The sequence below is a fragment of the Typopeltis vanoorti genome, chromosome 20 (assembly GCF_054136105.1).
Source record: "Typopeltis vanoorti isolate ZY-2024b chromosome 20, IOZ_Tvanoo_1.0, whole genome shotgun sequence".
Taxonomy (NCBI): Eukaryota; Metazoa; Arthropoda; class Arachnida; order Uropygi; family Thelyphonidae; genus Typopeltis; species Typopeltis vanoorti.
The window spans coordinates 75,417,527-75,432,466 of record NC_143568.1 but is presented as its reverse complement, the minus strand read 5'-3'; the positions used below and the strand labels follow the sequence as shown (position 1 = coordinate 75,432,466).

Sequence of the window (14,940 nt, the reverse complement as noted above, 5' to 3'; positions counted from 1 at the left end):
ATAAGGATGTCATTTTACCACTTTTCAAGGTCTTCCTGTTTCCATTGTGATTCAGATACAGTGGAGAGAGTGCAGATGAGAGTTAAAAATGATACCAGGATTGTGGAATACTGATTATGAAGACGGATTGATAATTTGCAGACTGTAGACACTAGTAAACAGGAGAAAGAGGAGAGAGGGTTATAGGATTGAAACATACAAACTTCTGAAAGGGTCATATAGGATTTCAGTTTTGATGGAAGTTTTCATTTTATGGAGGGTGGGGAAAGGACGAGAGGGCATCCTTGGAAGCAGAGAATGAATTCTGCTAAGAAGGGAAGGGCAAGATTTTTCTCTCATAGGGTGGTTCATGATTGGAATGGATTGCCACTGGATGAATAATGTGCAAGCAGTGTGAATGAATTAAAGAATAAGTATGATAGCAGGTATGTGTAGTATGTGACCTCCCTCAATTAGTCACTGACTCCCAGGTCTCTCTTAATAATAATAATAATTTAACTTCTAATATATAACATACTTTAAGAATATGCTCAATTGAATTATAATGATTAGAAAATTGATTGCCTAACATAATTATATAATTTAGTGATTACTGCAGTTGTAGTGGCTTATTCACTCAAATATTTTTTGAGATTAAATTTACTTATGTAAAAAAATATACTTTCAGATAGCATTGTTTCATATCATAAGCTGTTGTAAATTTTTTTGCCAGATGCATTTAAAAATAAAATACATTTTTATGCATTGTTGTTCCACTGTTGATTACTTAACTCTTGTTTTTAGGCAGCATACCCTCCCAATCATTATATCCGGCGATGTCCCCAACGAAAGATTCATTTGTTCACTATGTGCCAGGTGGTTCAGTTGTCACTAATGTGCTTTTTTGGTTTTTCTCCATGGCCATATGTAAAAATGGTTTTTCCTCTAATTATTCTCTTATTACTTCCATTCAGGTAAGTTTGTACAATATATTTTGAATATGATGTTTTTAAAATTTATTTTTTAATTAATCCTTTTTCCCTTAATCAGTTAAGTATTGTAATGCTTTTAATGTAATGGTATTATTATTTCACTATCATAAATTGAAAATCAAACTAAAAAGTTTTAATTTAGGGTAATTATTATGGGTGATTTCAATTATGGTAACATTGACTGGAAAGAGGAGAGGGCACATGGGAGGAAGGAATTGAATTTTATGCAGTTATTAAGGGACAACTATCTACGGCAACATGTATTGGAAAATACCAGGGGGCAGAGAGTGCTGGACCTAGTAATTGCAACTGAGAATGTAGCTGTAACGAACATGACCATGTTGCCACCAATTGGTGAGAGTGACCATAAGGTCATGACTTGGGAGGTGGCTAAAGGAGTCGAATTTACAATTAAGACAGGGTACATGTGGAATTACCGGGCTGGTAAGTATGACAAGCTTAGGTGTGTGCTTGGCTCAATGCCATGGCATGTAAAACTGCAAGGGCTGGATGTTGATAGTGCATGGGAGGTGGTTAAGAACTATTTGCAGGAGGCAATGGTTGACTGTATACCAAGAGTCCGAATAATAAATCAGGTAGGGGTTAAATGGATGAATAACACTATTAAGCTTGAGCTGCAAAAAAAGAAACAATTGTGGAGGGAATTTAAGGAGAAGGGTGACCATCAGGTGCATGAACAGTATAAAGCTCAGGCCAGGATGGTAACAAGGGTGGTAAGAAAAGCAAAAGCAGATTACGAAAGGAAATTGGCCATGCAGGCTAAAGAGAATCCCAAACAGTTTTTTCAATATGTTGCAAGTAAAAGGAAAAATGCTCATGGTAGAATGATCTTAAAAAATGCTGAGGGTAGGGAGGTAACTGAATCAGTCGATGTTGTGGAATTACTGAGCGAGCACTTTGCAAGAGTATATCATCCAGGTGGTGACTTTGCGGAAATGGAAGAACCAACAGCTTATACTGGAATTGTGATGAATGAAGTAGAGGTAACTAGTCTATTACAGAACCTCAATGTCAATACATCTGTGGGATTGGATGGTATACCAGCTCGTGTCGTACGTGAAGTGGCCAAAGAATTGTCAGTGCCCTTGACCATTTTGTTTAATTTGAGCCTCAGGACTGGGTCAGTCCCAAGGGGGTGGAAAGAGGGGAAAATAGTTCCACTGCACAAAGGTGGTTCCAAGGCTGCTGTTGAAAATTACCGGCCAATCAGCATAACAGGAATCATTATCAAGGTCTTAGAGAAAATAGTCAAGAGGAAAATACAAGATTGGATAGAAGAAAATGGGATACTGTATCGGGGACAGCATGGTTTTGTGAAGGGTAGGTCATGACTCAGTAACTTGCTCACGTATTATAACACAGTGACGGCTGAACTGGATAAGGGTAATGGGTTTACAGTGATTCTACTGGACCTTGCTAAGGCCTTTGACAGGATACCACATGGAATTCTAATCAGTAAATTGCAGCATATGGGAATGGACATAGGGTTGGTGAGATGGATAGAAGGGTGGTTGACGGAGAGATATCAGAGAGTGGTTTACTCAGGAGTAGAGTCCACAAGACGGCCTGTGACTAGTGGTGTACCACAAGGATCTGTTCTTGGACCACTGCTGTTTAATTTGTTCATAAATGATATAGGAAAGGATCTGAGAGGAACAGTTCATTTGTTTGCGGATGATGCGAAGTTGGGTAGGGCAATAGTGAATGCAGATGACGTCAAAATTTTGCAGGATGATTTGGATAGATTGGAGGTCTGGGCTAGGGAGAATGGATGTCAATTTAATGTGGCAAAATGTAAGGTTATGCATTTTGGGGTGAAAAGATTGGAGGCAGTTTACTGCATTGGTGGAACCGTGCTCCAGGAAATTGATGAGGCACGAGATTTAGGAGTGTTGGTGGATAAGGAATTGAAATTTAGGGGACACATTGCAAAAGTGGCCAAATCAGCTCATCAAATCACTTGGTTGCTGAAGAATACGTTGACAAGCAGAGACAAGCAGGTTATTGTTCCTCTGTATCGAGCCTTGATAAGACCTCATCTCGACTACTGTGCTCAGATTTGGTCACCTAGGTTTCTTCTTGATGGGGAGGAGGTGGAGAGGATCCAGAGGCGAGTGACCAAGATGATAGCAGGTCTGTGGAATGAACCGTATGAGAACAGGTTGAGGATTTGTGGGTTGCAAAAATTGGTTGATAGGCGGAGGAGGGGAGATATGATTGAGACATTCAAATTACTGAAGGGTTTCTATAAAATTAATTCAGAAGATATTTTTGAGAACAGGGCTGGTTGTGGGAGGACTAGGGGACATCCATGGAAACTGGGCAAAAGTGTGGTTAGTAAAGTTGTTAGAGCTGGGTTCTTTACTTTTAGAGTAGTGAATGAGTGGAATGCGCTCCCTGAGTCTGTGGTGGATGCTGTAACAGTGAATGAGTTTAAGGCGAGGTATGATAGATACTGTATGAATGTCGAATAGTTGTGATGAAAATGATTTGGGGCCTCCCTCGATGAGTCTAATGACTCCCTGGAGTTGCCCGTAATAATAATAATAATTTTCATTCATAAAATGTTTATTTGATAGTATAGACTTCTGAATTATAAATATTTCATATCACTCCAAAATTTAATATAAAGATATATACAGCAAAGTTTATTTATTAACTGGAATGCATCCCCCCCCCTCCCTTTTATATCAGAATGGTAGGCTATATTTTAAATGGGTTAATAAGTATAAATTTCCAAATCACTTATGTTTAAGAAATTTTCCATACATTTTTATACATGATCAACAAATGCCAAATTAAATAATTATTATACTTATATTATAATTAACTTATCTTCAGTCATAACAGCTATCTAATTTAATCTGATTTCTGTCTTAAAGTTGCATAAATACATTGATTCTATAACTTGCTGATGAAGGCTCATTCGACACATTTTCTATCCAAGTGTGTGGGGGATAAACTTCTTTGTTCTATTCTTTACTATCTTTTTATCATGTGGTCCTCTAGTAGTACCTGATTCAGCCAACTGCAGTAAACTCCTGATATCCATCTTATATGAGGGGGGGCTAAGGAAAGTTCTGATAAACATCTAAACAAAAATAATATTAAAGCAACTGATATAACTGCAAGAAAGAGCATACTAGTAGCAGAGTTATGAAGGTAACTTATGTTCTTGTATTCTTATATCCTCATGTTCTCTCTTGTGGTTATATCAGTTGCTTAAATATTTTTTTTCTAGTTGTTTATCACAACTTTCCGTACCCCCCCCCCACCATTAAATCTCCTCTCAATTTCCTGTTAAACAAATTTGCTAGATTGCAACTAGCCAACTGATTCTCATAATTACGTGGATGGTCTAAAAGGTTCTTGGCCTCGACCATAAATGGCAACACCATTGGCAAGATTATTTTTTTCTAAGTTGATACATCTGCCATAAGCAACCATGTGAAATTGCAAGTCATTCTATCAAGTAGTTTGTTGTTTTATACAGCTGTCTGAAGTAAAAGTGTTGTCTGTATCCCTTGAAATGGATAAAATTGAGTGTCGTGCAATTATAAAATTCTTTGTAAAAGAAGGTTTAATGCCAAAAGAAGCTCATAAAAGTTTATGGGCACTCTTCTCCTTCATTTTCGACAATTAAGAAATTGGATGCTGAGTTGAAACATGGCTCTACCAGCCTTGAAGATGATCCATGTGAAGGACAGCCAAAAAAGTGTAACAACACCAGAAATCATTGATCAAGTGCACGATATAGTATTGGATGACCGGCGAATCAAATTGCGTGAAATTGCTGAGACTATAGGCATTTCAAAAGACCATGTAGGATATATTTTGCATGAAGAATTGCAAATGAAAAAGCTTTGTGCAAGATGGGTGCCACGCTTACTCACAGCAGATCAAAAATGCACTAGCATGAAAATCTCTGAACAGTGCTTGGAACATTTTAACAAGAATAAAGCTGATTTTGTGCATCAATTTATTACTATGGATGAGACTTGGATTCACCATTACACACCAGAATCAAAACAGTGGACAGAAGCCAGTTGTTCAGCACCAAAGAAGGCAAAGTTGGTTCCATCAGCAGGAAAGGTCATGGCATCGATGTTTTGGAATGCTAAAGGCATTTTGTTTATTACTTATCTTGAAAAGGGTAAAACAATAACCGGAGAATATTATTCCGATCTTTTAACCAGACTAGACAAAAAAAATTCGTGAGAAAAGACCCAGTTTGCAAAAGAAAAAAATCATCTTTCATCTAGACAATGCACTGCCCACAATGTTGTTTTGCCAATGGGAAAATTAAGGGATCTGCACTATGAATTGTTGGGACATCCACCCTATTCCCCAGATTTGGCTCCCTCTGACTTCTCTCTCTCTTCCTGAAACTAAAATTCTTCCTCGCTGGTCAGCGTTTTTCTTCAAATCAAGAGGTGATTGCAGCTGTAGAGGGGTATTTTGCAGCTCTTACTGAGAACCACTACAGGAACCGTAGTGGTTCTCAAAAACACCCTGGATCATCGCTGGAATAAATGTATTAGTCTTAAGAGAGATTATGTTGAAAAATAAAAATAATTTTGAAGTGATAAATTCTTTTTTTCATTGTTACGCCAAGAACTTTTCAGACCACCCTCGTATCATGATACAAACCCTCTACACTTAAACTTCTCTGAATACCCTTAATTTTTATTTTCTTGACATCCATTAAAATTCTTGGTCAGTAAAGCTAGTAACCACAATTCAATATTGTCTTGACTGAAGACATTAATGGTGTCATTGCATTCTCCTAGATGTGAAACTTCTTTTAATTAATCCTACAATCTACTGAGCTTTTCTACTTGTCTTAACAATATGATTCCTGAATTTTAATTCTGTATCAACCAAAATACCCTAATCTTTGTATTCATACAGATTTTTTCTAACGCCTGTCCCTTCAATTTTTTCCATCTAATATCTTCTTCTTCTTTCCAAACTGAATATACTCACATTTGTTCACGCTAAACTTTAAACCCACTTCCTAGTCTACCTTTCCAATCTTTTATCATCATTCTGTAAAAATCTTAGGCCAACTGCCCAACTTAATGTCATCAGCAAAGAGAGAAATTCTACCCTTTTTTTTGTATGAGTTTATGTTCCATTGAGTCATTTTTGACTCCTGGTGATTTTATGAACATGCGCTCGCCATTCAGATCTGTCCCTGGCCATATCTTTCAGAATTTCCAGGTGCGTTCCAGTTGCTTTGCTTCTTGAACTCCATCTATCCATCCATCTAATTCTTGGTCTTCCTCTTCTCCTGCTTCCATCAACTTTAGCGAACATCATCATCTTCTCCAGATTGTCATTTGCTCACATAATATGTCCAAAGTATGATGACAATTTTTGCTTGACGATTATAGTTTTGAGGAAGCAATCTGGCTTTATTCTATCTATCACTGATTTATTGGTTTACTTTGCAGTCCATGGTATTCTTAGGAAGCATCTCCAAACCTATAATTCAAATGCATCTATCTTCCTTCTTTCACTCTTTCTCAGGATCCAACTTCCACATCCATACAGTACCACAGGGAATACTATTGATTTCACAATTCTGATTTTTGTTGCGAGGCTAATATCTCTAGTTTTAAAGATCTTGCTTAAATTTGTCATGGTTTTCTTTCTGAGTAATAATCTTCTAACTTCTTCAGTACAATACCCATCTTTATTAATTCTGGATCGTAGGAGCACAAAATTGTTAACTGCTTCCATTTTCTCCCCATTTAATTCAAAATCGTTAAGTTCACATGTCGTCATAACTTTTATCTTTTTGAGGTTAAGTTTAAGGCCATATTTAGCACTTTCTTCTTTAACTTTCATAATTATTCCTCCAAATCTTCTTTGCATTCTGCTAGCAAGGTGGCATCATCTGGATACCTCAAATTATTAATATTTCTTCAATTTTAATTCCAACTGAAGACTCCTAGGCCTGCCATTCTTAAAATGTATTTGCTGTACAAGTTAAACAAGTATGGAGATAAAATACATCCTTGTTGCACCCCTTTACCTATTGTGAAATACTCAGTTTCTCTAAGATCTGTTCGGACAGTAGCTTCTTGTTCATAGTAAAGATTTCTCAAAAGGATAATGAAACACATTCCACAGTTTCACATGATCTACAGAGTCAAAAGCCTTACTATAGTCAAGGAAACAAAGGTAAACATTCTTTTGATATTCCTGTGCTCTTTCTATTGTCCATCTCATATTGGCAATCTGATCTTTTGTTCCTTTGCCTTTTCAAAATCCTGCCTGTTCATCTGGCATTTCTCTCTTCATGAATGGTTTGTCTTTTCTGAATGATCATAAGTAAGACTTTACTTGCATGAGAAATCAGTGCTATAGTTCTGTAATTTTTGCACTCTCTTGCATCGCCTTTCTTCAATAAAGGTATATAAACTAATTTTTCCATTCTCTAGGCAATGTAGTTGTGATCCAAATTCGCTGCCTTTTCTCCTAGGGCTTTGAGCAGCTCAATAGGTATTTCATCCCCTTCTGGTGCTTTTTTACTGGATAGCTGTTGCAGTGCCCACCTCACTTCACTTTCCAGTGGTACTGGCTCCTACGTATAATCCTGCTCGTCAAATTTCTCAGTAATTTTGGAGTCCTTTCTCTAAAGAGCTTCTGTATACTCTTTCCATCTTTCTTTGATGTCTGCAGCTTCTGTAATATATCCTTTGTGTTTACTTTTCAATATTGTCACCTTGGTGCTGAACTTCCCTATCTTTTTTGAAAAGATCTCTTGTTTTTCCTTTCTTGTTTTGGTCTTCTATTTGTTAGCATTCCTGGTTGTCGTTGAAACTCTGCATGCAAATGCTGTACTTCCTGTAAATTTCCTGTGGCCTTCATTTTCCTCCTTTCCTGAGCAGTTTTGATGCCATCTTCTGACAGTCATTTAAACTTCTTCTTCTTCTTAAAAACTTTTTGGAATATTCTTCTTTGCTTCTGGTTTAATTATATATTTAATCTCTTCCCATAGTTCATCTAGTTCTCTTTACACAATTTGAGTGTGTTCAATCTGTTCTGTATACTAATATTGTATTCAGCCGGTATGTTACCAAGATCATATCTGATCGACATTTGTGTCATTTTCAGTTTCCGTAATTTCACATGTATTGTAGCCACTAATAATTCATGGTCTGTTCCACAGTGTGCACCTGGAAAAGTCTTGACAGACTGAATTGCACTTCTCCATCTTCTTTGTCCAAGTATATAGTCAATTTGATTTCTGTAATTCCATCAGGTGATATTCATGTGTACAGTCTCCGTTTGTGCTGTTTAAAGCAGGTGTTAGCAACAAACAAAGCTCAACTAGTCTCTTCCCTGCAGTATGAGTGCTATGCTTTTTATTCAAACCTAAATCATTTATGTACATGCTAAACAAGTGACAACACAGAATTCTCTGGTACTTGCTCCTAACCACCTGACTTATTGAAGACTTGTCTCTAAACACACTTCCTGCAGTCTATAAGTCGATCAATTTTCTAGGCATCTCACTAGATGATCGTCGTTACATATCTTTTCCATTTTAATAAAAAAACTAATGTGTAATGCTATCGAAGGCTTTGTCAAAGTCCAAACAAATCACACCACTGCTATTAACTTGATCTATTTCCATCCTGACCTCTTCATAAGCTTCTCTGAATATCAGTTTGCCATGATCTATCTTAACAAAAATCTTCTCTCCTTAACAAAATCATGCTATGCTGAGCTCAACAGTTGATTGCTGTCAAGAATATCTGGAATAAAATTCCTCTTTAATTTTTTCATTACTTCATCAATAACAGTATGAGGATTGACTGGTCTATAATTGTCCCTTTCATGTGATGACCAACTCGTATGAATTGAAACAACTTTTTGCAAACTTCCAATCAGAAAGAGCAATCCCATTTTCAGCAACTCATTGAAAAGATGGGGGATTGGAGAGAGGAATGGACACGTGGCAGGGTGGAAATAAAATTCATACAGTTATTATCAAACAGCATCTGATGGAGGGGAATGAGTGATTTGAAAGTGTTGGGTCTAGTATTATCATCAGAAATGTATCCATAACCGCAGTAGCCACTCTGCCTCGGAGCAAGGAAAGTGATCACCATGAAGTCTTGTTCTGGAAAATTAATAAACATGGAATTCTCAGTCAAAAAAAAGTGTGGGACTACAAAGATGGTGATTATGACAAACAGAAGAAATAGTTGAACTACTAAGTGATCACTTTTCAAAGGCATATCATTCAGGTAGAGAACTTTGCAGTGCTGATGTGAGAATTGATGAACTAGAGGTGCTCAGCATATTGAAAATTATCAATGTGAATACAGCAGTGGAATTGGATTGTATATTGGTCCATGTGCTATGAGAAATGGCAATACTCTGACAAAATTCCAAAGGAACAGAAAGAGGGTAAGATAATTCCATTACATAAAGGTAGCTCAAAGAGAGACGTAGCAAATTATAGACCGATTAGTATCTCATGAGTATTGGAAAAGTTGGTTAAAGATAAAATCCAGCAATGGATGGATGGATAGGAATGTAATATGCTATGGTGGCCAGCTGTTTTGTAAAAGGTAGGTCCTGCCTTATTAATTTATTCACATTTTATAATAAAGTGATCATGGAACTGAATAAAGAAAGAGGCTACAGCCATGATGCTGTTAGACTTTGGAATTCAACAGAATACTATATGGAAAACTATTACATAAGCTTGGGCAAATGGGAATGGATATGAAACTAGTGGCACAAACAGGAGGATGGCTGATAGACAAACAGTCTTATATGGTGCAGTGGAATCTTGACAAATGAGGATGACTAAGGAGTGCCTCAGGGCTCTGTGCTAGTGTCACCACTCTTTATATTAATGATGTAGAAATGATTTAAGATGGGATGTTCAATTGTTTGCTGATGATGCAAAATGTGGTGGGCAATAGTTGATAGGGATAATGTAGATATCTTGCAGGATGATTTAAATAAATTGGTAGCATGTGCAAAGGATAAGGGTTGTCCATTTAATGTTGAAAAATATAAGGTTATGTACTTCAGGACAAAAAGATTATATAGCTTTTATCACATTGATGGTAGTGAATTGCAGGAAATTGAGAAAGCTAGGGATTTAGGGTGATCGTGGACAGATTTGAAATTCAGAAGGCATGCTGTGCAAAAGTTGGAAAAATAGCTCAAAGGATTACTTTGATGTTAAAGAACACAAGGAAAGTTGTTAGTATTCTTCTTTATAAGGGATAATAACTTCCCTATGATTTGGCCACATCTTGACTACCATGCACAGATTTGATCACTTGGGTTTCTTGGGAATCAGGAGGTGGTAGAGAGGATTCAGAGAAGAGTGGCCAAGCCTGTGGAATTCTCCCTGAGGAGAAGACATGTGAATTGTAGTTTATTTGACAGGCAGAAGAGAGGGACATGATCAGAACTTAGTTACTATTAAAGACTTCATTTAAATCCATGTGCTACAAGAATGTGCAAGAGAACTAGCAGTACCTATATGGTTCTATAAGACTGACACAAGAAAATTTTTAATATGTGACGAGTAGGGAGAGAAAAAGGAGACATCTACTCTTTAAGTTGCATAAGGGTGTAGTTAGTAATAGTATGCGGACTATGTTTATCACATTGATAGTGGTGAATTGCAGGAAATTGAGAAAGCTAGGGATTTAGGGTGATCGTGGACAGATTTGAAGTTCAGAAGGCATGTTGTGCAAAAGTTGGAAAAGTTGGAAAAAAAGTTGGACTATGTTTTTTGCTTGAAGAGTGGCAAGTGAGTGGAATGGATTCCCAGAGGTGGTTGTGAATTACCCTGAAAGCAAATGAGTTTATTTAGGTATGATATGTATTGTGTAAATAATGGTCATCATAGGTCTCCTGCAATGAGTCTTCAGACTCCATGGACATACCCTTATAATAATGATAATGATCAAAAGTGGATTTATTAATCTTGACATTATTTACTACTGGAGAGATCTAGGAAGTGATCATCCCTACTTTCAAACTTCTCAATTGCCATGTGATTTAAGAAATCAAATATTTCCTCCTTTTCTATTACATGATTTAGTGAGAGTCAGAAGAGAAATTAAAGCTTTGGAATTCAAAGAGAAATTAAATCTTCAAACTTTAATTTCTCTTTGACTAACCAGTATTCACATATATACTTGCAACTTATTATTATTGTGAGTATATACATGTCTGTCAGAAGACTAATAAGCATTATTCACACATTATCTATAATATGTATTGGATTCTGAAACCTCAGCTGGTTCATTTACATTTATTTCCAGATGAATCTAGCTATGTTTAATTCATTTCTGTTATCCTTCCCCTTTTTACTCCAGCTAATCTTAGCATTCCTAGCTAATTGTAATCACTCAGACTATTACTATTTGTAATTCAAATTTTACATGACAGTCTAGCAGTTTACACTCTGTTATACTCAATAATCATTTTATCAATCCAATACGCTTTCACTGCTAACTAATTTCTTTAAATGCTTGATTATTCATCTGACTGATTCCAGGTTTATTATGAAATTTACTCCTGGAGAAAATTTTAAGCATTAAATATTGACAGTGCATGGGAAGCTTTAAAATATACTCAAATGATGCAGTGTCAGAATGTGTCCCAAGAGTTTGAAGAATAAATAGGGTAGGACTCAAATGGATATGTCCCTCAGTACTATCCATTTTGCATTAATATCTCTTCCATCAAACAATGTAATGTGTCTCAGTTAATGCTTTTTTAATTCCTTTCAAATACTACAAATTTAACTTTTTTTTTAATTCCATCCTTGCTTTCTAATTATCACTTCCATTCTTAGTTTTATTTCCCCTTTCAAGGTCAAATAATTAATAGGTTTGATCACTAATTCCTCTAATGTTGCTATCAAATCCAAGATCCTATCCCCTTCTGACAGTGGCTTTAAATAATTATCACAAAGTTGCTCTGGAAAGTTATTATAGTTACATTATTATTTCTTTCATTCTTCCATATTGAAATCTCCCATTAAGAGTATTTTACTTTTCGTTATCTCTTTAAATAACTGGCACATAATATTTTCATTACTTCTACTACACGCTATCTCAAATTCCTATTTCAAACAGGATTTCGGGGTATCATTGATATGATAGTCCAGATCTTCCCTGATAAGCAATAACGCGTTCCTTTTCTTTTACCTATTGAATCTGCTGCGACAACAACATAATTATTATGCACTTCGATATCATGACTCTCATGTTAAGCCACGACCCGAAAATTGCCACAGTATGTGCCTTAATTTCTCCAATTAATAATTTAAACCACTATAAACTTAATCTTTAAGACTCGTGCATTTATCAATCCATTTGAAGTAGATTTTAATGTTGTTTTTCTCCTAGTGTTAATGCAATCACCCTAGCTGTTAATACTTGGAATATCCTTAATATCTACATCCAGTCATTTGCCATAAATTTCCTTCAGTGTCATTTCTGAGGCTTTTAAATATTATGGGTTTTGTGGTCTTGTGCAACTTGATAAATTTACCAGTATTTAGGTGGACACCATCACTATTAAATTACTTCCAATTGTTAACAGATTCCATAACTTAATTAATCTACAATTATGTGCAGTGCATAACCTCTTAAAAGCAGTTAGCTGCCATTACTCTGACCATAAATTCTTTGCCATCAAATCTGGGGGTATTATATTAATAAAATTTACCTTTTACTCTTGACTTAGCAGTTATTATAAGTGCCAAGAAATCCACCTTGTATTATTTTAAACAATCCTATTTTTTTTGATCATTGGTTACATAAATATCATAATTCTAAAAATGCAGGTAAGGATGTGTGCAGGCACCCTTCAGACAAATGAGTGTGAGAATTATCAGAAAAATGCTGAAGATAGTTTGGCAGGTCTAAATTTTAAATGTGATATAATGCAATGTGTGAGGATGGTTGAAGACCCAAAAAGATACTTCAGTTTGTATACTAATGTCAGAAGAATCTGCAATAAGGCAAGGAGTTTCTGCAATTAGTTTGTCCAACTTGGACAAAGGCTATACACTTTAGTAACACTTAGTTGACACAGAATAATATAGTTATACAGATAAAATGCAAGACATATACTATTTTCAAGGAGGATAGAGAAAAAAAGGATGTAAGAGGGTGATTTGTTATGGTAGTAGAAGAAATGCAGCCAGAAAGAGTATGATTGATATATATCAGAGTGCCACTGATATGCAAAGCAGTACATTTGAGACTTTCTGGTGTAAGAAAGAAGCCAAAGTGACAGAATATGTATTAGTTGCTGCTGCTATAGGCCAGGGGATTCAAGGAAAGATGTAGGTGGTATGCATTGGCAAATGAGCACAATTAATGCAAAGAAAATAATATTATTGGAGGACTACAGGGATGTGGATTGGAAGGAAGAAAGGTCAGTTTTACTTACAAGTGGGTTAAGACAAATCCCTGAGTGTTTAGTTTGACATGCTTCAATCTTATGCAGTTGACAGGTTGTAATGGAACATCTGCTTTATGAATTTTGGGGAGACCATCCAATCTAGGAAGGTGACCATAATAGGTGTTGAGCTTCTTTTTTGCTTTCTTCATCCAGTTGTCACTGTTTATACTAATGACACCATGAATAGACTGAAGGAAACATTTAATTGCTTGTGGAAACAAAAAGATGGGTAGATGTTAGAAATAGTACTGATATAGTTGCTCTTCAGGATTTTAATATAGGTAGAAAGGAGGATTGGGCAGAGAAGTGATTATGCCAGTTCAGTGCAGCCAAGTGTAAGATTTTAAACTTTGAGATTCAGATAGAAGGCTTTATGTTGTTGGTGGGAAACTGCTGTAGGAAGTGAAGGCAAGAGACCTTGGAATGATTTTGAATAGGAAATTGAAATTTATGGAATCAATGTAAAAGTAATAAAGACAATGCAGAAGTTTGCAATGGCAAGGGGTACCACAACCAGGTAGGTAATGTGATTTGAAGATTGAGATTTGCTGTAGAGGGGGAAGTTAGGGTTGGCTGTCCTCAGAAAATGTAAATGTGTGTGTGTGTGTGAGAGAGAGAGATTTTTTTTGCATGCAGATTAATGGGAATATGCATTGCCAGAAAGAGGATTATGAATGACTTAAGATATTCAGAGCAGACATCTCTTGATTTTGTGGAGGTCTCAGGATAATTAACCTTGCATATTTTATAATTAATTCAGTTAAATTCTATAATGATAAAAACTAAATAATAATCAGCTTTACTTACAAATTCTCATAGCAATAGTCAGCATGGTTGGCCAACTGGAGAGTGTATCTGCTCTCCAACCAACAAGTTGTGGGTTTGAATCCCATGTTGGCATAGATGTTTGATTTTCACTGTCTACATGAGATCACTGTCCTACTTATTGGAATCCTGAAGTGTTTTATTTGGTCTCTAGAACAGCAGAACCAGCTTAACTAATTTTTAGCCCACCCAGGTATTAAACTTGCAATAGGTTATTATTATTATTATTATGGGTGACTCCAGGGAGTCCTTAGACTCATCGAGGGAGGCCCTAAACATCATGTCCGCACAACTATACGAATTCTCACCGTATCTATCATACCTTGCCTTGAACTCACTTGCCGTCCTAGCACCCACAACAGAACTCTGGCAGCTTATTCCACTCATTTACCACTCTAAAAGTAAAGAACCCAGCTCTAACACCCCTGCTAACCACGCTCTTTCCCAGCTTCCATAAGTGTCCCCTAGTTCTCCCACCACCAGTCCTGATCTCAAAAATATCCTCTGAGTTAATCCTATAGAAACCCTTTAGCAATTTGAATGTCTCAATCATATCTCCCCTTTTCCGCTATCAACTAATTTCTGCAACCCACAAATCTTCAACCTGTTCTCATATGGTTCATTCCATAGATCCACTATCATCTTAGTCACTCGC

At 36.3% G+C, this 14,940-nt stretch overlaps 1 protein-coding gene across 1 annotated transcript in view; it reads left to right on the top strand.

Annotated features, from left to right (window-relative positions):
- Nucleotides 1-14,940, top strand: part of LOC150095576 (solute carrier family 4 member 11-like) — a 341,029-nt gene that overhangs the window by 323,396 nt on the left and 2,693 nt on the right. The window contains exon 15 of the mRNA XM_090410034.1: nt 784-953. Within this exon, the coding sequence (XP_090266160.1) occupies nt 784-953 (170 nt within the window). The remainder of the gene's footprint in view (nt 1-783; nt 954-14,940) is intronic.